The sequence below is a fragment of the Ursus americanus genome, chromosome 9 (assembly GCF_024610735.1).
Source record: "Ursus americanus isolate L20-20 chromosome 9, mUrsAme1.1.p, whole genome shotgun sequence".
Taxonomy (NCBI): domain Eukaryota; kingdom Metazoa; phylum Chordata; class Mammalia; order Carnivora; family Ursidae; genus Ursus; species Ursus americanus.
In genome coordinates this window covers 79,168,068-79,192,369 of record NC_142135.1, presented here as the reverse complement: position 1 = coordinate 79,192,369, position 24,302 = coordinate 79,168,068, and the positions used below count along the sequence as shown (strand labels likewise).

Genomic DNA, 24,302 nt, shown 5'->3' with positions numbered 1-24,302 from the left:
CCTATGACCTAGCAACTGCACTACTGGGTATTTACTCCAAAGATACAGATATAGTGAAAAGAAGGGCCATATGCACCTCAATGTTCATAGCAGCAGTGTCCCCAATAGCCAAACTGTGGAAGGATCCAAGATGCCCTTCAACAAATGGATAAAGAATATGTAGTCAATATACACAATGGAATATTACTCAGCCATCAGAAAGGATGAATACCCACCATTTGCATCAACATGGGTGGAACTGGAGGGGATTATGCTAAGTGAAATAAGTCAAGCAGAGAAAGACAATTATCATATGGTTTCACTCATTTGTGGAACATAAGGAATAGCATGGAAGACATTAGGAGAAGGAAGAGAAAAATGAAGAGGGGGAAGACGGGGAGATGAACTCTGGGAAAACAAATGAGGGTTTCAGAGGGGAGGGGGGGTTAGCCTGGTGATGGGTATTAAGGAGGGCATGTATTGCATGGAGCACTGGGTGTTATATGCAAACAATGAATCGTGGAACACCACATCAAAACTAATGATGTACTTACTGTATGGTGACTAAAATAACATAATATAAATAAATAAATAAATAAGTAAATAAAAATAGAAGCTTAATGTAGAATTTTTACCATATATTTTTATTCAGCTTCAAAATTATAAGGGACATAATCAAAAAGGTGTATGATTCAATTATATAAATATTTTCGTATTCCTTTATTTCCCTACCTGAGCACCTTTTAAAGAAAAACAATGGTAATTCTAAGCTGGTACGTTTAGATATATTTTAATGGTTCATATAAGCAATTTTAGAGTTTAAGTCTTTTACTATTTCATTTCATACATCTATGTAAGTGATTTTCCTATCCTATATTACAGCCAATAACTGATGATTTCTACCTTAAATAATTAGAATTTTTTAAAAATACCTGCAAAATTCCACCAGGTTAATGAAAGCTGAAAAATCTTTGGGCTTAGCAGGATGCAAGTTAGCAGCTGGATCTGAGGTCGGGATCATCCAAACACCAGTAGCTCCATTTTCATCCTTAAAAGTAGATATACCCAAACAAACATTGTATCAAAGTGAGAAAGGTACAGATGGGTCCTCAATTAAAATTACAACTAATGCAATTTAATAAAGCTGACAGAGCTTGCAGAAAACATTAAAGAAAAGGACACATAGGAAGTGACAAAGTGAAGTGATAAAAGACTGGTACAAACACAAAAATACAAAGTGGGGGGCGCTATAACTTCTTGAAGCAATGATGCCTTGACAGAGGTAGAATTTCAGAACACCAAAAGTGTCAATAATGACCTGGAGGTTTCAAGCTGAGAAACAGAGGAATAACTTACAGTGTTAAGTAACAGTAACTTATATGAACATACTGTGCTTGTGTTAGGAAACTCAGGTGGAAATGTTAAACAAGCAGTTAGAAATACAGACTGGGGAGCGCCTGGGTGGCTCAGTCGGTTAAGCGGCCAACTCTTGATTTTGGCTCAGGTCATGATCTCAGGGTCCTGGGACCAAGCCCTGTGTTGAGCTCTGCGTTCAGCAGGGAGTCTGCTTGGAGATTCTCTCCCTCTGACCCTCCCCCAACTCGCGTGCACACGTGCATTCTCACTCTCTCAAATAAATAAATAAATCTAAGAAAGAAAGAAAGAAAGAAAGAAAGAAAGAAAGAAAGAAAGAAAGAAGGAAGGAAGGAAGGAAGGAAAGAAAGAAAGAAAGAAAGAAAGAAAGAAAGAAAGAAAGAAAGAAAGAAAGAAAGAAAGAAATGCAGACTGGAAGTGTAAAGGAGGTATAGGCTTACTTGGGAAATGCTCCCAGAGGTGACCACTGACCTGACCTATGAACTAAAAAGGCCAGGAAACAGAAGAGAGCAGAAAACAAGAAGAGAAAGAAAGTGCAAGGGAAGTCACTGAAGACAACAAAAGTGACAAACACATGTGTCCTAAGAAGCAGGTTTGTTGGCTGACACAGTTCCAGGAAGCCCCTTTCAGCACGTTTTTCAATGAAATTATTTTTAGACATACACAAAGCATAAAAAGCAGTAAAACACACACTAGTGTTCCCATCAACCAGAATAAAAAACAGAATAATACAAATGCAATATAGTCAATGTGATAAATGGCCTTTTACTGCTTCCTTTTTTTTATCCTCTGCATATCCACCTCATTATCTCTTGTCTAACTTCATGGTATTGCAGTGGAAGTACACATGTACTAACAAGCATAATCTAATCTAAGAAAAAAAAAATCACTGGGCTGAAAAGCAAATTAGATGTTTTCCACTGGAACTCAAGCCATGCGAAATTGTTGTTACAATAGTTTTACTAAAACTTGCCCTCAGATAAGAGCAGAGCAGCTTCTAGCTGGCGGCCTTAAACCATGACTTACCTTCCATCCAGGCCAGGAAATCTGGTACAAAAAAAAGGGAGGGTGTATTCTTCCTTTCCTGACTATTGCCTATATTCTACTATCTCAAGAATACATTTAATACTTTGCACCCTGACTGTGGAGTTTCCTTAGCTATAAACAAGAGGAATCCTAGGCTTCCCTATCCTACTGCAAAAAGTCACCTCTATGCAAGGTAAGAGTTGACTCTTTACTATTTCTAAGAAATGAGTAACAAGCCTAGTAAACAACTTTTTAAAATAAATGGTTTTAAAATATTAAACATATAAATTACTTTTTGAACAAATCTAGGAATAACATTTTCTACACATTGGGCTATTCAAACAGCAAAGTATCAATAAACACACATGAATGCCGCAGAAATCATTTCCTGCAATGTGCTACAAATGTGGTATTTTCCCCTGGATGCCTGCATACAAAGAGAGCTGGTATAAAAATGATGCAAAATTATTATTGACAAAAACTTCTAACCTCGTGTTCCCCAACATTCTGTTTCTCTAGCGTAAGATCCAATTTCTCAATAATCTTCAAAACTGATTTGACAAATTCATCATATAGCAAATGATTCAGATTTTGAAGGGAGGAATTCACAAAGAGAAATGCTTCATCTGCTAAAAGAGAATCCTTTAAATAAAGAAAAATAATAAAGCTCAAAATTTTATGCAAAAAAGTATCAAGGCATATATGTATATGCATATTTAGGCATCACAGAAACTTCTGTGTAAACTGTAGCAGATTTACCTGGAAGTTTTCAAGCTCCAAGACACTTTCCTAAATTAGGACAGTATCATTTCAGTCAGATATGACCTACCCAGGCATGTAACAGATACTTACTAAGTACACAGTAACAAATGAGATTTAGGCCAATCCTTGTCAAAGCATTTATCAATGTGTCTGTGTGTGTGTCTGTGCGTGTGTAAAAACACATATGTATACTATACACACACATTGTGTACTTATGTTTGTAGAAATACACATGCATATACATTTATATATATACATATAAATATGCACACATGCACATATATATACATGCAAGCATACATACATGTGAATAAATGTATACCTACTCTCAGAATGGACTTAAAAGTATAATTTGTCATTTCTATGAAAATGAAACTATTCTACTATTCCAAAAATATAGGCCAATTACTCTGCCTTTACTCAAATATTCTATGCAACTCGACCTCAAAATATAGGAATATTTAATGTCACATATAAGAAAGAAATATTGTAGGTAAAATTACTAACACTGTTAAACTATTTTACCTCAATATGAAAACAAATAAAAACTTACAAGATTTTTCACAGGATAGAAATCATCTATGGACAAATATTGTTTTTCCTAGGCTGTAATGTTTTGTCAAAGTCTATGATAAAACGGTGGCAAAAACCAGGCTTAAAGTTGACATCCAAGAAAACATCTACCAGAAACATTAAGCAGAAGGCATTATTCTAATCATAAATAACATAAATAACTGTACACCAATCTTCTTCACACCCACTGAATCAGTGAGATTTATCTCTTTTTAATCTTCACCTTTAACAAATAACACCAAGCTCTTCCATGGTAACAATATTGTTATACTTTTGTTACCTAAGAGGCTGGATCTGTTAGGAAGAATAACTTAGCATCAAACATACTACACTGGCTACCCAAGGATGAAATGAGGACTCAGCTATGGCAATTATTAAGTTTACATAAGTTCTATGATTTTGTTCTTATACCATTTTAATTTTTTATTACTCAAAGTACTTTTTAAAAAAACAATGGAAAAGTTAGTAAAATTTAATTCTGAAATAAGAAAGTCCTAAGGGTAAAACTATGGAGACTAATTAGAGGAAAAAGGGTACTTTCATAACTTTAAAATAGTCATTTTTACCATCATCTGGTCACAACTCAGGAGACTTCTAAAAAGATCCAAATAGTCTTTATATGTGGGCACTTTCCATTTGCCAGTTCTAACTTCCCCTGATGCACGATAGTCTTCAGATTCAGACTCAACACCCTGGGCAGGAAGACAACACACCAATATTTACTGGTGGATTCACAAAATAAGCACGGCTGCCAGAATGTTCTGATTTTCAGAGTCTTCTAAGCTAAAACACTTGCTAGTAGGAGACTACAATTTGATTTAGAAAGATAGTATAGCATGAAAGGATAATAAGCAAGCTGAAAAAGAAATCATGATTTTTCCAATAGGGACTAAAATAGTGATGCAAGAACAAATATTTCAAAATAATACCTAAGGAATGTGTTAAGAGTCATTTATCTCACTTTCCTACTCAGGTCAATCTTCCACCTCAACCTACTTCCTATAACTTCAAGTAACTACGATATGCTTTCCATGACACATCTAAGCAATTCTGTCTCAGAGTTTCGAGATAGAAAACATTCCCTTCTTATAAAATTGTGTAAATAATAGTGAAGTCACATTTAAGGATGTTCCATAACTTAGGAGAAGTTTACTCACCTGAAAAAATAGAGGGGCATTACGTCCTACACTTTTCAAAATGTGATGCATGGCTAACAGCTAAAAGGACATTTTTGTGTATTTACACACTAAAAACCCCAGTATCACTTCTAACTTTCAGTAACAAAAGACTAAATACCAAAACATTAGATTCGGAATTTACCTTTTGAAGGATCACTGGCTTAGAACATATTCTGATTAAACCCTGATGCACTGAAAAAAGAAAATGAAAACAAAAATAAAGGAAACAACAAAAAATAAACCATTATTTCACTGAATGTAACTATATCTCTCAATTTTTTCCTTTTAGTTTAATACCTTTAGTTTAAAATTTTGGACTATTAAGACTCAGAAACAAAATTTTTTTGAAAAAATTCAAAAAAAGGATGGAAAAAGAAGGTTTTGATCTACCAAAACATGAGTTTTCCAAGAGACATCAAAAGATATGAATGGTATCTATATCAAACAACATGTTAAGTATTCGTCATTCATCATCATAAAAATAAGGGTGAGTTCCAAACTTACCCACGGTACTGATGCAATTCCAGAGAACTGGTCCTTTTCCCCCTAAAGCTAGGAAAACTTTCACTATGGCTTTACAACACACTGACTGCATTTTTGGACTATACTGTGGGAAACTGTCTATCTGTACCACCATGAGATGTTCCAGAACCGGAGTATACACCTCAGGAACCTACCAGAAATGGAGAGCAAACTAAGAGTTAGAAGAGGGAATAAATATAGGAATAATACAAATATCCAAAGTAATTACAACTCAAGTGGATACATGTTAGATAAATGAAAAACCTGGCTTATATCTAATCTACTGATAAGCTGAATACTTATTGTGACTGCCTAAAAAAATCAGAGTAAAGCTTTTTGAATGATACTTAAGGCGCAATTCTATCCCGAGCAATCTTAATCTTTTAGAAAGATAAAATGAGTAACAAATAATTTTTCCTGCTTTGGATAACAAAAAGTCAAGTTTCATGACAATAATTGTATTAACACAAAGTACTAATTAAAAATGTCACCTTGATCACAATGGTGCCTGTACTAAATGCATACAATTTATATGACTCCATGAAATTATCTAAAGAACTGAGATTGAACAGTCAAAGTCATGCTCAGTTTAATTAATTATTTCACTTACTGTATCAAGGTAAAGCAAGACACTTGCAATAGACTGGAGGAAACTTGGCATGTGGTAAACGTGGTCATCAACAGTGTCTATCTGGGTAAGGAACAGCTGCTTGCAGCGCTGAATGAGCTCTACATACATGAAGTCAACATCTTTCGCATTTATAACCTTGCAAGGCTTTTGGAAAGGTAAAAAAAGTCTTTATCAATCTTATCAATGCCAAAATAATGATATTTAAGTTGTCATGTTAAGCCATGTGATTATAAGCTGAATATTATAAGCTTTTTAATGGAGATGAAAGTTATAAAATACAATATATCTCATAAAGATGCTTTTAAAAATAATCCATAATAATATTCTAAATATGTATTTATGCACAAAAATCTTTTTTTTTAATTTTTTTAAAAGATTTTATTTATTTATTTGACAGAGACAGCCAGCGAGAGAGGGAACACAAGCAGGGGGAGTGGGAGAGGAAGAAGCAGGCTTCTAGCGGAGAAGCGTGATGTGGGGCTCAATCCCAGAACGCCGGGATCATACCCTGAGCCGAAGGCAGATGCTTAACAACTGCGCCACCCAGGCGCCCCTATACGTAAAAATCTATTAATGGTCAACTATTCTAGATTTAGATGGTAGCTATCAAAGACAAATGAGATGCTGTCTGTGCCCTATTAGGCTAGTCACCTAGAGAGGGAAACTGAGAAGTAAACTCAAAGCTGGAAAATGCTACTACACCGCCCTATACACTACACCCAGAGCCATCTTTATAACTCAAAATCTGATAATGCTACTACCTAGCTTCAGATTTTTCAAAGGCTTCTTCGGACCTCAGATCTAATCTAGCTTCCCTGAGGATCTGACTAGTTAATCTTTTTAGAGTCCTCTCCCTTTTTCTTTGTCTGTCATGCTCCAGCTACACTGTGAACATATTCTAACTACAGTGAACAAGTTGAAGTCGGTTAGACCATAGTGTATGAAGTTGAAAATTCCATGTTCTCATTTACCTCCGAGCCTTCTCACATACTGGTTCTTCTGCCCTGTATATACTCAAAGGAGCCAACAGAGACAAATGAAGATGAAGATTAAAAAGAGCAAGAGGAGGAAGGACCATCTGGAAGCCAATGAGAAAATGATCAGAAATGGAATGAGTAGTGAGAGTATTAAGCTGGGAAGAAGGACTCTAATGGAGTAGACGCTGATGGGTAGATCTGTAGAAAGACAGGTAGCAAGTGATTTTCTCTATAAAGCATTAGTCACAGAGATCCACTAAGAGGGAAATAACTATAGTTATAATCGATATATTTTAATGCTTTTTTTTTTTTTAGAGAGAGGGAGGGGGAGAGACAGAGAAGGGGGAAGGGGGAAAGGGAGAGAAAGAATCTTAAGCAGATTCCACGCCCAACACAGAGCTTGTGCGGGGCTCCCTCTCATAACCCTGAGATCATGACCTAAGCGGAAATCAAGAGTCGTACGCTCAACTGACTGAGCCACCAAGGTACCCCATCAATACTCTTAAATATACTTCTGTCGTAAGAACCTCTCTTTCTAAAACACTGAGTGACATCAACTATAATTTTACTTCATAAATAATCGGCAGCATAGCACAGTAGAAAAAACATGGTGTTTTAAGTCTTCAAACTTGAATTTACATCTTGGTTCTGTCAATTATTAACTGTGTGTCCTTTGACAAGTTACCTAATTTCTCTAGGTCTCAGTTTCCTCATTTGTAAAGTGGAATAATACTCCTAAAAGCTTGTAGGAGAGTTACAAAAATTTGAAATAATATGTATACAGAATCCTAATACATAGCTGGCATTGAAAAAACAAGTTAACAACAAAGCAAGTACAATACTGTCACAAGTGTGAGATGTTATTCAAAAATGCAATAAATTATATTCCCTTAAACAGTCAAAATGAAACTAAAAAGAATAAATTAACGAGCCATACTCCTGCAAAAAGTCCATATCCACGAATCGCAATGGATAAATCTTTGCTGTTTGAATCCATGTTCCTGATGATTCCATAGAATTGCTCCATAAAGTACTGTAGCTTACTCTTATGCATTTCTGCATCTTTCGCCACCATAAAAGAAATCTGCAAATAATAATATTTACTTTTTAGAAATATTCAATAGGAAAACAAAGCAATCTATTAAAATGTAAAAAGGCTAGAATTGTTTAATTAGATACTATCAATGTGTTGTTATAATTCCACACAATCGCTTTTATTGATAAAGAACTACCGCTTCAATTTGCTTAGTCTGCATCAAGTTTAGAAAAGACACTCTCTATTGCATGTGATGCATTTTCCCTGGAGAAAAGCACTGAAGGAGACCAGGCCAGTGCAGGAAGACATGCACAAAAACCAGGTTTTGAAGTTAGGCTCCCTGATGAAGCAGAAAGCATAGTTAGAGCTCATCTGTAACTCACAGCATGGTGTAGAGTCGTGCAGGCCCAGCAGCCAGCGAGTTCAGAATTAACAGACCCAGTGTCTCATTAGGGCAACACAAAACAGAGCTCAGGACTCACAATCAGACAGAAACACAAAGCATCTCATCTTTCAAAAAAAAAATAAGCTACACACTGTAAAGCTTGAATTAGGTGAGGCAAGGGAAAAAAGTACTTTGAGAAGCAAGTCGATCTCCACCTAACCACACTGTGACAGTAATCTAAATGCAAGAACTAATACAAACGTTCAAAAAATCATTCCTAATTGCAGCATAAAGACTGTCCACAAAGACAAGTATGGAAAGAATCTAGATAATTATCAAAGGCAGAAAAAAGATATCCACCTTTCATTGCCAACCTACCAACACACACACCCTAATCCTGCACGAAACCCCATTTATTTTAGAAGAATGGGGTATTATATATATTCTGCCTCAAAATTTCCTTCTTCACAAGCATATCAGGAACATGTTCCTCAAGATGTTAGGAAACACTATCAACTTACTTAATCACAGAATAGTTTTTCACTTTATGAATATACTAAAATGTTTATACATTTATGAACTGTTTCTAATTTTTTATTATTGTGCTTTCAGCAAACATCCTTTTTATACATTATTATCCAATTGTTTTCTGCATATAGTAGCAAAAAGTTGGAAACAATTATCCAACAACAGAGGACAAATATAAATACGACTTAAATATAAATATAATTGTACGTATCAATTATGTTGCCATTACAAATTAATCATGCAGCTCTCAACACTCTATCAGGAAAACATACCCACCACAACGGAAAATCATAAAGTCACAGAAATTATGAATATTCCTTTATGTCAAGATATTGCTCTTCTTCCATCCCCATTCCTTTCCCTTGAGAAGGGAATGAAAGGAAGTACAGCGGGAGAGAAAGGAGGACAGAGTAAGGGACAGAGAAAGGGAGGGGGAGGTCTAGAAGCAATGCCACTAAAATGGTGATTTTTTTTTTCTTAATGGTAGGATTTCAGAAGATTTTAACAGTCTTCTTTGAACACTTCTATTTTTTTTAATTCTATGCTGCTATCCTACAATGTTTATAAGAACTTTATATAAATCTATTGAAAAATTTCTTTATCTCACGAGTAATGTTTAAATTTACATATAATAGTCAAAATAATCATGGAAAAGAACGAAGCTAGAGGACATCCACCACTTAATTTCAACACTTAACATAAAGCTAGAATAACCAAGGCAGTGAGGTACTATTGTAGAACAGACAGATGAATGGAACAAAATAGAGAATCCACCAATAAACCCTATCAATTGATTTTTGACAAATGTACCAAGGTAAGTCACTGGGGAAAGAAGAGTCTTTTCAACAAATGATCAAATGATGCTCACAGCTAAAAATGGGGGGGGGGAACAACTTTCAACCCTTACCTTACACCATACACAAAAACTAATTCAAAATGGACTACAGACCTAAATGTAAATGTTGAAACTATGAACTATAAAACTTCTTGAAGAAAACTAGAGAAAATCTCTATGACTATGAGATAGGCAAAAATTTCTTAGGACGTAGAAAGGAAGAACAAGTTGGAAAACTGGTAAACTGGACTTAAACTTTAAAACATCTGTTCTTTCAAAGATGCTCCTAAGAAAACATCTGCTTTTTCAAAGATGCCACAGAAATTATTTGCAATATTTTTAGATGTAGAGAACTCTCACAATTTATAAAAAGATATACAACCAACTTTAAAATAAACAAAATAGCTGAATGAATACCTCACAAATATATGAAGGCTAGAAACTATAGGAAAAAAGATCATTATCAACAATCACCATGGAAATTCAAATTATAACCACAGTAAGGTAACATCGTACACACGAGAAGAGATAAAATTGAAAAGACCAACAATACCCTGTGTTAATGAGGAAGTGGGCTAACAGAAGCTCCCATGCATTGCTGGTGGGAATTAAACTGGTGCAACAAGCTTGAAAGGAGTTCGGCAGTTCCTTATAGTTTAATATATATCTACCTTATGATCCAGTAATTCCACTTCTAGGTTTTTACTCAAGAGAGTAAAAATGTATGTCCACAAAAACACTTTGTCACAATGTTCTTAACTGTTTATTTAAAATAACCCCAAGGTGGAAACAACCCAATTGTCCATAAACAGACTGTGTATATCCCTACAACGGGATACTCTGTGCCGCCGTTCAGATAGGTCTTCATGGAATAGCTTGTAAATTTAACTACCATTTATAACATTGCTCCAAACAACACTTTTGGTGACTCTTTTTTTTTTTGAAGATTTTATTTATTTATTTGACAGAGAGAAAGCCAGCGAGAGAGGGAACACAAGCAGGGCGATTGGGAAAGGAAGAAGCAGGCTCCCAGTGAAGCAGGGATCTGGGATCACGCCCTGAGCTGAAGGCAGACGCTTAATGACTCAGCCACCCCGGTGCCCCTTTTGGTGACTCTTAAAAGAGTTTTCCATCAGAGACAACCCAACCAGTCTAATTCCGTAACACCTGGCCTGAACATCAAGTATTTCTAGACATGTCTGGATTCTCAGAGCCACAAGTATATTCCCTCTAGCCAACTGAGATACATTTCCAAATTTGCAGGCTCAATTCTACAATCACACCCTAACTAGATGGAAAATACACAAGGGCAAATGGACTCTTCTTGTTCTTGAAGTAGGGTACAACATAAACATCTTAACATGACAGCTGGCCCTCACCTCTCAGGAGATGCTTCCTCACCCCCACATGGCTGCCCCTGGCTCAGAGGATCCTCAATCCCCCGGCCTTTCTTCCTTCTACCTCCTCATTGCCATTTCTCATGTCCATTAGACTCCCTCAGTATTGGCTCTGAGGCTGTGATCAGATCTGGTATCTTCCTACCTTTCTTTCAGTCCTGCTGCCACCCATGCGGCTGATTAATAACCAAGGTTCTTTATTTAAATACTACAGAAGCTAATAGATCAACCTGTATTCATTTTTCAAACGTGCATGCACAAAACTGAAATTTAATTTTTTGCATGGAAAAAATATTTTTAAATAAAAGTTGAGTACCTGTTTCAGAAAAGATTCCAGAGCTGAATGTGCAGCTTTTTTCAATTCTACATTCGAATGACTACACCATTTTGACAGTACTTCAAATAAAGAAACGTAGTTGTCCAGAAGGCACGTGCTAAACTGAGATGCATGCAGGGTAAATAAGCATAAGCCAGCTGCAATTGCAAAAACCATTATATTTAAAATAGAACAACAAAAAGCAGAATAAAAAACTAAGAAAACTTTAAGTATATGTCAAAACTAAAACTGTTCATGAAGATCCACTACCATTATACTATAATGAATAACGTAGGGATTTTGATCAAAGTTCTAACACTGCCAATCTTCATTTGAATCAATAAGCCAATTACCCCCAAAACCAAAGTTCAGAAGGAGAATCAGGGTTTATTTAGATAAAGTCAGTATCAAACAATCTGGATCTCCTAAAAGATGTTCTAATTTTTTTAAATCATGTAATAGAAGTGTGACCATCTAACCAGAGTTTGCATGCTAAAAACAAAGTCTCCGAGAGCCTCCCTGTAAGTAACTATGTATGTGAAACATCAGAGACATTCTCATACATACGCTCACTCATAGTTTAAGCAAAAGTTTATTCAAGACCTTAATTTAAAAATCTGAAATATTCCATCTTATTAAATATACAATCTTACCTAAGGGTACCGCATATCTCTTCAGATCAATCTATTTATAAAAAAAAGAAAAGTACCATCAATGTTTGACAATTACAAGTCTCAGCTATAAAAGAATTAAAGTAATATTAACCCTACCTGAGGACGAATTGCCTTTAACGCAAAATCAAAAATCTCCCTTGAAGTCTGGGGATCTGGGTGAAAAACAAAAAGAAGCCTCCATTACAAATCCCAACACTATCATCTGGCAAACCTCACAAACACTTTTCAACCAACAGCTTTTTTCTCATATAGCTCAAATTCAGAAATTACACCTTCAAACATTCATTTCAGCTGAAGAGCTGCAAGCTATGACTGCTGCAGTTATTACCATAGAAAAGTAAGAAAAAAAAGTGTAACAAGGACATGAGCTTCAATTCCACCTCATCACTACAAGCTCTGTTATGTAATCTCTCAGGGCCTCAGTTTTCTCATCTATAAAAAGGGACGCTATATGGCTTCTTTGAGAGTCGTATGGAGGATTAGGTAAGGCCAAGCACACGATCATCACCCCCGTGCTGCCAGGCTTTTATTCAGCACATAGTACACCAAATTACTATGGGAATTACAAATGTGAATAAAATATGATCTTTGACCTTAGTAAACTCATCACCTAAAGATAAAACAGTTATACAAGTATAACCCAAGACTCTTATCCTGACCTGACAGACATCACAATTATTTAACTGTCTCCCACCAGTATTCACTGCAGCTATCCAGAAACCAAGCTTTACTCATCACTAAGTTCTCTGCCCTTGTAACAGTGACTTGCAAACAGCAGAGGCTCAAAAATTGTTCGCTTTGATTGAAAGGACTGATACATTTAAAAACACAGCCCAACTGTGAAAGAAGATAGAGGGAAAAGGGGTCAGAGAGGGTTTAAGAGGAGAGAAACATCAGCATGTCTATAGAATAATGTCACAAAAGAGATATTTAAAAAGGTGTAAAATGCCTTAAAAGAGATATTTGAAAAGCTCCTTATATCTAATATAAGGAGAGATTTCTTCTGGCTATGAGTATTCAAGACGTGCTTTACAGACACGGCAGCACTTGAGCTGGGCCTAAAAGAATGGGAACTAATTCGAAAAAAGGTCATTCTAATACCAATAGAAAGTGACCGTGTAGACACAGGTGTACAGACTCAAAGGCATGAGGTACCTGTCAGCGCACAGTTGGTCTAGAATGGGTGGACTCAGGTGAACACAGTGAGTCGCAGGAATGCAAGGGCCTGAGCTCTCAGCAGTGGGAATGGACATCACCTCCATGACCTTTCCCACACTCTGCTCTCCTACGTCCACCTCTGCTTTCTAGTAGACCACTCCCTCTGCAAGCATGTTCTTGTATTTACTTTTTGGTTGTGGCAAAATATATATAACAGAGTATTTACCATGTTAACCATGTGTAAGTGTACAATTCAGTGGCATTAAATACATTTACACTGTCATGTACTCACCACCATTTCTATACCCAAAGCATTTTCAACATACCCTACAGAAAGGCCGTAGCCATTAAACACTAACCCCTGCCCCCCAGCCCCTGGTAACCTTGATTCTACTTTCTAAACCTATAAATTTCCCTGTTCCTGTTACCTCATACAGTATTTATACCTTTGTGACTGGCTTACCTCACAGCGTAATGTTCTCTAGTCCACATGTTGTAGCATGGCACAGTATTTCCCTCCTTTTTTACGTCTGAGTAATATTCTGTTGTGTGTATATACTACATTTGTTTATCCACTCATCTGTTGATGGACACTTGGGTTATTTCTCCCTTTTAGCTATTATGGACAGTGTTTCTAGGAACATAAGTGTACACATTCTGGTAACTATTTCTAAAAACCCTCTCTTGCCGCCTTGTCCCCTTCAGCCATACATTTCTTTGGTCTCCTCTGTTGTTAAGATTTCTCTAAAGGGTTTTCTGCAGACAACCTCCACTTCCTCCCTTCCGTTCCACCTTGTCTTCACCCTACTAAACCTTTAACCTGCTATCCAGCTTGCCCGCTAACAGTCAACTGAACCTGCCTGGACCCACTCTGCAGCTCTGGTGGCTTTGCATTCAGACTCCACCCAGAGCGAAGCACCTTACATCCTTGCCCCATTTTCTCTGTACCCGCTCCCCAGCTAATCTTGCTCACACTCACAGTCTCACATATAACCTCTATGCTGAAAACTTCCAAATTTATATCTTAAAGTCTAATTTCACCTGCAAGATCTAGTCTTACATATGCAACCATACCCTTAAAATCTAAGCTGAGACATTCCATAGCTTCTATTGTTAAACATGTCCAAAACAAAAAGCCAGGTTTTGCCTGAAACCTGCCCCACCCAGCTTAAACACCACTGCACCTACTTCAGCTGCTCACGGCCACACTCAAGAGCAAAGTCTCTCAATCCTACACCAAAACAAATCCTACATTCAAGAGCAGTCATGTGGACCCCTGTAAAACATCAACTAGCCCATACCTATTCATTAGAGAAAAAAACATGGTTTCTCATACATGTGGAATAAAATTCCAGCTCAGAATCCCCTCACACACTGACCCCATATCCTGTGCAATCTCTCCCCAGGCACTCTCTGTGTGCCACTGTGCTCCAGACATGCCAGTTTTCTCGAACCCTTCTGACCACTGTGCGCTGCCTAGGCTTGAAAGCTGGGTACTTGCTGATCCCTCTGCCTAGCATGCTCTTCTGAGCTCTTTCCCAGCTGTCTCCTCGCCATCCTGCAGGCCTTAGCTTCTTCTTGCCTCCTCACAAAGAACCAGCAAGCTGTATACATCCTCTACCCTCTCCATACTCTAATATTCCTATTTGCTGTACCCAATTTGTTTCCATAATTGAACCCTGAAATCTGTAATAGCCTGTTCATCTATTTATTGTCTGTTTCCTCTAATAAACTGAGTTCATGATGGTAGGAATCTGGCGATTCTGATCACTGAATCCAACACTTAATTCATCATTCTTTAGATAGAAGGCACCCAAGAAACACATACTCTGTGAATGAAAATACTAGTATTTAGTGCTTGATGTCACATAATCATGGCACGACAGAAAAACTATAAATTATAGCCTCAGACCAAGGTTTAATTCCTAGTCTTGCCACTTATTGGTTATATAATTTACTACTGCTGCTGTAACAAACTATCACAAAGTGAGTGGCTTAAAAAATACATATTTGTTACTATACAGTTCTGGAGATGAGAAATCCGAATGGGTCTCACTGAGGTAAAATCAGGGTGTCAGCAGGGCTGTTTTCCTTTCTGGAGGCTTCAGGGGATTAGAATGAGACTGTCACCGGGAGCCATTACTCTGCTACCACATCGGTTGTGTGACTTTGGGCAAGTAACTTATCTTAGTTCTAGTTTCCTAATCTAAAAAACAAAGCTATTATTTCCTAAGAGAGTTATTGCTGGGATTGTCCTTGCAACTATTCTAGAATAGTCTTTAGCACATGGTAAATTAAGCAATAAGTGCTGTTATTTTTCTTAAACTGTATTTGTTCACTGAATATCAATTAATATGCCAAGCAAATAAAAGACAAATCAGCAACATTACCTGCCAGCAGGTGCAAGTGACAGAAATAAACATATAACCTGATAAATTAAAAATACATCGTAGGAAGTGCTGTAACAGTAGAATATAGAAGCCAGAGAAAGTGACTCATCTCAGGGGAATCATAAAGGTTTCCAATGCGTGATCTGTGAGCAAGGACATGATGAAATAGAAAGCTGGCAACAGAATATGGGACAGATAAGAGAGAAAATAAAAGAAGAGAAATCACATAGAGCTGATACAACATCCTTGGTAAGCAATAGAAAGGTGAGTAAAAACATTAGGTTGAAACATGAAATTGCTGTTTTTGTAGGTCAAAAATCATTGGATGTTGGAATATAAAAATATTGGATATTGGAATTTCATAAGTTTCAACCTAATAAAAGTAAACACAGGAAGTAGAACAATTTGGCAATTACTCGGACAGAAATGCTAAGAAAGAGCAAATAGAGAATTTTTTGTCATTTAAAGAATCTTTTAGTGTTAAAAGTTTTCATTGCCTTTTAAGAAGAAATGAATTTCATAATGCATATAATGTCATCCTAGCTAGATTATCCTCTAAAACTTTAATTTTCAGATATTACAAGAAAGTGTTATAACTATAAAGCATATTAAACAAACTTTAAAATTCATAGGCAAGAATCTGTATCCTAAGAATTACAAAACGCTGATGGAAGAAATCAAAGACCTAAATAAATGGAGAGAGAAACTGTGTTCATGGATTGGAAAATTTAGCATAGCAAAGATGTCAGTTCTCTCCAGATTAATATACAGGTTTAATGCAATGACTATCAAAATCCAAGCAAGGTGTTTTGTAGACACAAACTTATTCTAGAATATACATGGAAAAGCATAGCACTTAAATGATTTCAGGGGCACCTGGGTGGCTTAGTCAGTAAAGCCTCTGCCTTTGGCTCAGGTCATGATCCCGGGGTCCTGGGATAGAGCCCCGGTCAGGCTCCCGGAGTTTGCTTCTCCCTCTGCCCCCCCACCCCCGTTGTACTTCCTCTCTCTTGCTATCTCAAATAAAATCTTTTTAAAAAATAAGTTAATAAATAAATGATTTCAAAAGCAGTTCTTTTGCGGACTCCTGGGTGGCTCAGGTGGTTAAGCATCTGCCTTCGGCTCAGGTCATGATCCCAGGGTCCTGGGATCCAATTCCATATCAGGCTCCTTGCTCTGCGGGGAGCTTGCTTCTTTCTCTGCCTGCCACTCCCCCTGCTTGTGTGTGCACATGCTCTCTTTCTCTCTCTGACAAATAAATAAATAAAATCTTAAAAAAAAAAAAGTAGTTCTTTTAAAAAAAAGAATAAAATGGGAGGACTTTACTCAACATTAAGGCTTACTGTATAGTTATAGTCAAAAAGACAGTGTGGTGTTGGCAGAGGGACAAATACATAGACCAATGGAACAGAACAGAGAACTTAGAAACAGAACCACACACACATATGCACCCAAGTAACTTTTTACGTAGGCACATAAACAATTCAACAGTGATTTGGCAATGATTTCATGGACATGACAAAACCACAGGCAACAAAAGAAAAAATAGATAACTAGACTTCATCAAAATAAAAACCTTTTACACATCAAAGGACAAAAAGGCAACCCATAAAAATGGTATAAAACACTTGCAAATCAGGTATTTGGTAAGGAATTGCTATCTGAATACCCAAAGAACTCCTACAATTCAAAACAAAAAAATCAAATGATCCCATTAAAAAATTGGACAAAGAACTTAAATTACATTTCTCCAAAGAAAATATGTAAATAGCCAATAAACACATGAAAAGCCATTCAACATCACTAGTCATAAGGGAAATGCAAATGAAAACCACAATGATATGCTACTTCACACCCATTATGATGGTTATTATCAAAAACCAGGAAATATCAAGTATTGGCAAGGATATGGAGTAATTGGAATCCTTATGCATTGCTGGTGAGAATATAAAATAGTTGTAGCTGCTTTGGAAAACAATATGGCAAAAAATTAAACATAGAATTACCATATAATCCAACAATTCCACATTTGGGTATATCCCTCAAAAAATGAAAGCAGGGACTCCAACAATTACTTGCACTTTCTAGCAGCATATTCAGAAGTCGAAAAGTAGTGGTTTGGGGTGGAGGGAGGACGGTGGTAGGGAAAAAAAGGTGGCTGTGGCTATAAAAGGATAGCAGGAGGGCTTATGGTGATGGTCTGTTTAGTATGTTGACTATGGTGGTGCATACACAAATTCGTACATGATAAAACTGCAGAGAATGAAATACACACATGCAAAGATGGGCACATAAAACTAGTGAAATGTGGGTAACGTTGGTAGATTTATCAATGTCAATATCCTGGTTATGCTATTGTACTAGTTATAAAAGAGGTCATCACTAATACAAAGTGGGTAAAGGACAAATGGAACTTCTCTGTATTACTTCTCACAACTGTGTGTGAATCTGCAATTGGTTTAAAAGTTCAAAAAAATAAACAGGCAATTCATTTTAGAATTATAGTTTTTGAACTAAGAAGAAAATCAAGCAAAGTCAAACAATACCTTCTTCCATGGATTTGGTGAAGTTACACATAAGCGAAGACAATCCCTTCAGACACCCTGCCAGAACAGGCAATTTGGGCTCTCTTATTGCTGATGTCATCTTTAAAAAAAAAGAGAGAGAGAGTTTTAAAGACAGTATCACTAAAAAAGAGAAACACAAAATCTTTGGAAGCAGAATAGCATAAAGTTTGCCATACCTGGGTCTTAAGTTCACCCAGAAAAGCCCGGAACAGTTTTTCTGAATTATTTATCATCTCACTAGGATGAACTTCACCTAATACTCCTAGAAGCTCATATATTTTTTCTAAAACTAAAAAATAAATTTTAGATAAGTGAAGGCCAAAAATTACATTTAAATAAACAAAAATGTATGAATAACAAAATGAGAGAATGTTCAGTTCAAAAGTAATTTCACAATAAGACAGAAAATATCTAGTTTTATGTACCAGAATCTTTCCTGATAAATTTTATGCCAAACTACTATTATAAACTAAGTTACATCTGACATGTGTTGTGAGTTTTCTTTTCTTTCTTTCTTTCTTCTTTTTTTTTTTTTTTTTTGCAAGCTTTCTATTTAAAGAAATCATTTCATGGGGCACCTGGCTGGTTCAGTCAGTACAGCATACAACATTGGGTGTGTAGCCTATTTAAAATAAAATAAATCATTTCATCAAGATTAAACTCTCAGAAGCAGAAGTCTTAACATGTTTTTGTTTATTTTCACTTGGGTTTGTTTTCAGCAAAAAAGGATTAATCTGTAAAATATATAAATGCTTTAGTAGGGAAAAACCTAAGTTTTACACTAATTTTTTTATTGCCAATTTGTTAAAATAGTTAAAAATAACATTTGAATGCATCTCACCTGTATCCTGTATTTTTGTTTTCGATGCAAGTTCTCCATAGAATTTGCTAAATAATTCTCCAATTCTAAATTCATCCATGAGTCTAGAACTTCTTAAAGTCCGAAGTAACTAAAATAATACAAACTAGCATTGTCTATACAGGAAAATAATGACAAGGCTTCCTCTTCTGCACTGTTTCTACACAACAAAGCTCCAGAATCACATGTCTCTAGGGGATTTCCTTGGCCTCTTGGCACTCCTATCTAGCCTCATTATTTGGGAGGTAGAGCTTGAGGTGGGTAGTAGAACACAGGGGTTATAAAGGGAAAGAGGGTGTAGACTTAAGTTTACCTTCCCAAGAAATTAATATCACTAGAACCATTCTCTCGGATGCACTTAAGACAAGGACTAACAAGACCCAAAGGAATTCTAAAATAGAGATGCAGTAAAAGAGATGCATCTGAGAGAGAAACAGGTGAGAGTGAGCCCCAAGAAACATTTAAATACAACATACAGACCCATTTCATGGTATGGTTTAGGAAAGAAGTCAAAGATGCAAATTCTGACAACTCTTAGTAGCCTTAGGTTTTAAGAGTCAGGGTGATGAGAGTAACAGAGGAGCAGTACATTCCTTGCTTATTTTTCCTCTTAATTCCCCTAACAAACTGAAATCCTTCCTCTGTTACCCAGAAGGGACTAAGAGCAAAGGGCCAAAGTATTAACAGGTGATGGTCAGAAAATCGTGTCCATACATCAATGTGACCAAAGCCTAGCCTCTAACACCTCTCACTCAAAACATAACTTAAAACTCTAATTTTCTGCTTTTTAAGTTCTATGTTTAATATGAAATGCATGTACTTAGAAATAATAAAATTACCTTAATAAGAAGATCTAGGGCTGGGATTTTACATTTAGCAGCTTTATCCTTTGTGTAAACACTGGTACAAGTATTCTAGATTTTAAAAGGAGACATACCAAAATCATCAATAAGATCTTAGTTCTTCACAACAGCTAAAAGTACATCCCTGAGAAGAGCAATACCTATATATGACCTACTACAATTTAGTATTCTGCTGTTAAAAGTATTATATTAGAGTATATAAACATACTGATTAAAAATTACTGAAGATATTTATGCAGTATGCTATGGTAATGATATCAACAATGATCACAAAAACACAAAGTAAATGGACACCCGAGCAGGATCAAAAAAAAAAAAAAAAGTTATGCTTCCTTGCATACCTCCTACAGCATTTGTTGCCATATATTAAGATAGCAAACGTGAAAAATTTTAAAAGGTAACTAAAGCAATTCAGAGAAGAATCGTTGGGACTCCACAGGAGAACAGCTCAGTCTAAAAAAACAAGCAGGCACTCTGGAAGAAGGCCACTTGGCTCCAAGTTTTGGGTGAAGCTTCTTAACTTCTAGTCTCATTTGTAAGCTAAAGAGATTAAAAATACCTACCTAAAAGAGTTTTGGTAAAATTAAGTAAGACAAATTGTACCATGAAAGAACTTTGTAACCTATGAAGCACTCTACAAATGTTAGTTACTCCTACTGTTGAAGCAACTTTTTAAAATACAGTTGACTCTTGAACAGCATAGGCTTGAACGGTGCAGAGTCCCTTATACCTAGACTTTTTCGATAAATACAGTATAGTACTGTAAGTGTATTTTCTCTTATGATTTCCTAAATAACATTTTTTCTCTAGCTTATTCAACTATAAAAATACAATCTATAATACACATAACATACAAAATATGTGCTAATAAACTATGTTTATCAGTAAAGCTTCTAGTCAACAGTAGGCTATTTGTAGCTAACTTTTTGGGGAATCAAAAGTCAAATACATGGATTTTCAACTGCATGCAGGGGGTCAATGCCTCTAACCCTCTGTTGTTCAAGGGTCAACTGTGTTAGGATTCCAAACCAGAAAGACAAGAAATCAAAAGAAAATAAAATTAAAACCTATTAAAAAAAGACTGATGATTATTATGTCACATATTAGGGCTAATTATAATTAATAAAATAACTTCTTATAAATTACCCCAGATTGAATACATACTTCTTCATCAAATCTTAGCATCCAAGAACTAGAAGCAATTCGGGACCAATAAAAACAACTTAACTTGTGGCATTTGTTGAAAGTATAAACAAGTCTGAGAAAGAACAAGTTAATTTATGATTACTAGTTCCACAGTAAATTATGAGGACACCTGGGAAAGGCAGGTGGGTAGAGAACAGGAGGCACAAGAAAGGCAAACTTTAAACTGCTGTGAAAGGGCACACATAAATGACATGAAATAAGAGTCTTACCCAGCAGAATTCTTTAAAATTGTTTTTTAGTGTTTTGAAATCTCCCCACAATTCAAAAAACCCAATTTATTATGACTTTTTATAAAAGACATTATTTATCCTATGTGCAAAAAGTTATCAAAGTAGTTTTTGACGACTTTACCTTACTAAATCTAAAAAGAATAGCCTACTTCATTTCCAGCCCACAATTAAGCACAAGTAAGTAAACACCTTGATGAGAAAGGCAGGAATAAAATATAAACCCAAGTTTAACTTGCAGCATAAGTTAAAACTGATGTTGGTATATAATGAGATATATTTATTCTCCTTACCTTAATTTCAAGAGAATAAGGTATGATCTTCTGGTCAATTTTTTCTAAGAAAATACATAAAAATTTTAAAACTTCTTCTCTACAATCACGAAACTATAATGAAAGAAAGAAGCATTATAGTAAATATGGGCAAGAAGAAGAGTCACTCCAACATAAAGTAATGTACAAGAAAAGGAAAATGAAATCTTCAACTTACTTCATCAATGCTAAGTGACTTCCGAACAAATACAAGCAAACCAAAATCTTTGGAAAAAACTAAGGAAGACTGTAATGCTGGACAAAAAGAAAAAAAAAAAAGTAAGAGAGCTGCTAAGAAGCATTCCATAAACCCACCCTAAATGGGCTTCATGTTTCTCAGTTCAGCCTGATAAGCAATTAAACACTAACTTAAAGCAGCTGTATTTAAACAAGGAAAACAGGAAACTCTAGGCGATATTCCACTGGGATGACACAGGCAGAATAATGGCCCCAAAGATACCTGAACCTTAATCCCAATATCACACCTGTGAATACACTAACTTTACATGGAAAAAGGAAATTAAGGCTGCAAATGGAATTAAGGTTATTAATCAGGTGACTTTAAAAAAAGGGGGGGGGGAATATCCTGGGTTATCCATGGGTCCAGTATAATCACATGGGCCCTTACCAGTGAAGAAGAGAGGAAGAAAAATGGAAAGAGAACAGGAGATAAGAGAGGTTTCAAGCACAGGAGCTACTAGACCCATGGTTGCTGGCTTTGAAGATGGAGGCCATGATTCAAGAAATGTGGGTGGCTTCTACAAGCAGGGAACATCAGGAAGGAAAAGGGGACTTTAGTCCTATAATTGCAAAGAACAGAATTCTGTCAACCTGAATGAAAAAGGAAATGGATTCTACACAAGAACCTTTAGAAAGTAAAGTGATCTGCCTGATGCCTTGGTTTTAGTTTGGTGAGACCCCTGTTGGGCTTCTTACTACAGAATTATAAGATTGTTAAACCTATGTTGTTTTAAACCACTAAGCTTATGGTATTTGTTACTGCAGCAACAGAAAACTAATACATTCCTCTATTATCTTCCACCTGAAAAAACATATACCAAACATTCAGAGTAAACTTGGAACTCTTTTATAAACAAGTTAACTAAAAGAACAGAAAAGTAATTCTAACTTAGAAATTCTGAGACTAGGGGTACCTGGGTGGCTCAGTTGGTTAAGCATGGGCATGGGGCTCCATGCTTAGCCGGTAATCTACTTGAAATAGTCTCTCACTCTGCCCCTCCCCACTCCCTCGCTCTAAAATTAAAAAAAAAAAAAACAAAAACCTCTGAGACCAGAAAGCATTTACATGTTAGTTTTTTAAATTTATTTCCCCATTAATATCCTTGACAATATACAAGTAGTAGAGAGCATAAGAAGTTTTCATGCAATGATATATTTTAAAAGTGCTAAAAAGAGGCACTTTTACAACAAAGGAGCAAAAGGTTCTCTCATTCAGGGACTGCTAAAAAAAAGTTAAAAGGACTGCAGGACTATAGAGTCATATTTCTGTAATGCTTCTCTGAAGTAGGAACAGAAAACGTAAGAGTTGGGGAAATATACTGGTGGGTTTAGGCGCTTTTTTTTTTTTTTTTAAGATTTTATTTATTTATTTGACAGCATGAGCGGGAACACAAGCAGGGGGAGTGGGAGAGGGAGAAGCAGGCTTCCGGCTGAGCAGGGAGCCAGATGCGGGGCTCAATCCCAAGATACTGGGATCATGACCTGAGCTGAAAGAAGAAGCTTAACGGCTGAGCCACCCAGGTGCCCCAGGGTTTAGGCGCTTTTAAAAAAGGTTAAAGAAAATACTTCTTTTGGTTCCCTCTGCCTCCTTTGCATAGCGATGATTGCCAAATTTAGGGTATTTTCACCAACTTTACTTTTAAAACATCTTTGCTAAGACAAAAAGCAGCAAGACAAATTACTTTTTATACACAACCACAGAAATTCCGACAATCCAGAATCAGACTGGACTTTTTCAAAACACCTTCAGATAAACCCACCAGGAGAGAAACTCCGGGGTGTCGGGCCCCGGCACAACCCGGAAAGCCCAAACGCGCACGCGCGTTGGTACCCTCCTCGGCCGGGCCAGGACAGTACCCACCCAGCACCGCAGGGCCGGAGCTCAGCACGCACTCCTGTCCCAGGCCCCGGATCAGCTGATAACTGGCCATCGCGGCGCTGCAGCGGTCCCCGGCAGATAAGGACTCCTGCAGCTGCAATAGGGAGGCCCGCATGCCTGACGCGGAGTCAGCCATCACGCCCAAACCCGGCACAGCGCGTGCCCGCACCCTGTCCGTGTCCCGAAATGCCGCGGGGTACGGGGGCGGAGTTTCCAGGGCAGGGGCGGGGCTCGCGGTGGCGGGAAACTTCCGGGGGACCCTGAAAGGAGGGGTCTTCTCTGTAGGAGCGCCCCTTAGATGTCAGTTAAGATATCGGCAGGTCAATGAATGTGTTCCATACGATACACTTGGCATGCATACATCGATGCTTAGAGAGAAACAGGAATCTAGAGGTTTGACCTCCGGAAA

The 24,302-nt window shown here is 36.8% G+C and overlaps 1 protein-coding gene across 4 annotated transcripts in view; it reads right to left on the bottom strand.

Moving 5' to 3' along the window:
- PRKDC (protein kinase, DNA-activated, catalytic subunit) overlaps positions 1-24,075 on the bottom strand; it is a 224,653-nt gene extending 200,578 nt beyond the window's left edge. For all 4 annotated transcript variants that reach the window (XM_045789112.2, XM_045789113.2, XM_045789115.2 and 1 more), the window contains exons 1-17: positions 23,876-24,075; positions 21,953-22,029; positions 21,757-21,849; positions 20,007-20,081; positions 19,150-19,258; positions 18,485-18,597; positions 18,288-18,387; positions 12,290-12,345; positions 12,173-12,203; positions 11,520-11,677; positions 7,960-8,106; positions 6,025-6,189; positions 5,397-5,565; positions 5,035-5,084; positions 4,281-4,406; positions 2,869-3,021; positions 912-1,027 (exon numbers count right to left, since the gene is read on the bottom strand). In XM_045789112.2, coding sequence (XP_045645068.2) covers positions 912-1,027; positions 2,869-3,021; positions 4,281-4,406; positions 5,035-5,084; positions 5,397-5,565; positions 6,025-6,189; positions 7,960-8,106; positions 11,520-11,677; positions 12,173-12,203; positions 12,290-12,345; positions 18,288-18,387; positions 18,485-18,597; positions 19,150-19,258; positions 20,007-20,081; positions 21,757-21,849; positions 21,953-22,029; positions 23,876-24,029 — 1,892 coding nt within the window. In that variant the 5' untranslated portion in view covers positions 24,030-24,075. The remainder of the gene's footprint in view (positions 1-911; positions 1,028-2,868; positions 3,022-4,280; positions 4,407-5,034; positions 5,085-5,396; positions 5,566-6,024; positions 6,190-7,959; positions 8,107-11,519; positions 11,678-12,172; positions 12,204-12,289; positions 12,346-18,287; positions 18,388-18,484; positions 18,598-19,149; positions 19,259-20,006; positions 20,082-21,756; positions 21,850-21,952; positions 22,030-23,875) is intronic.
- Positions 24,076-24,302: the final 227 nt, after the last annotated feature.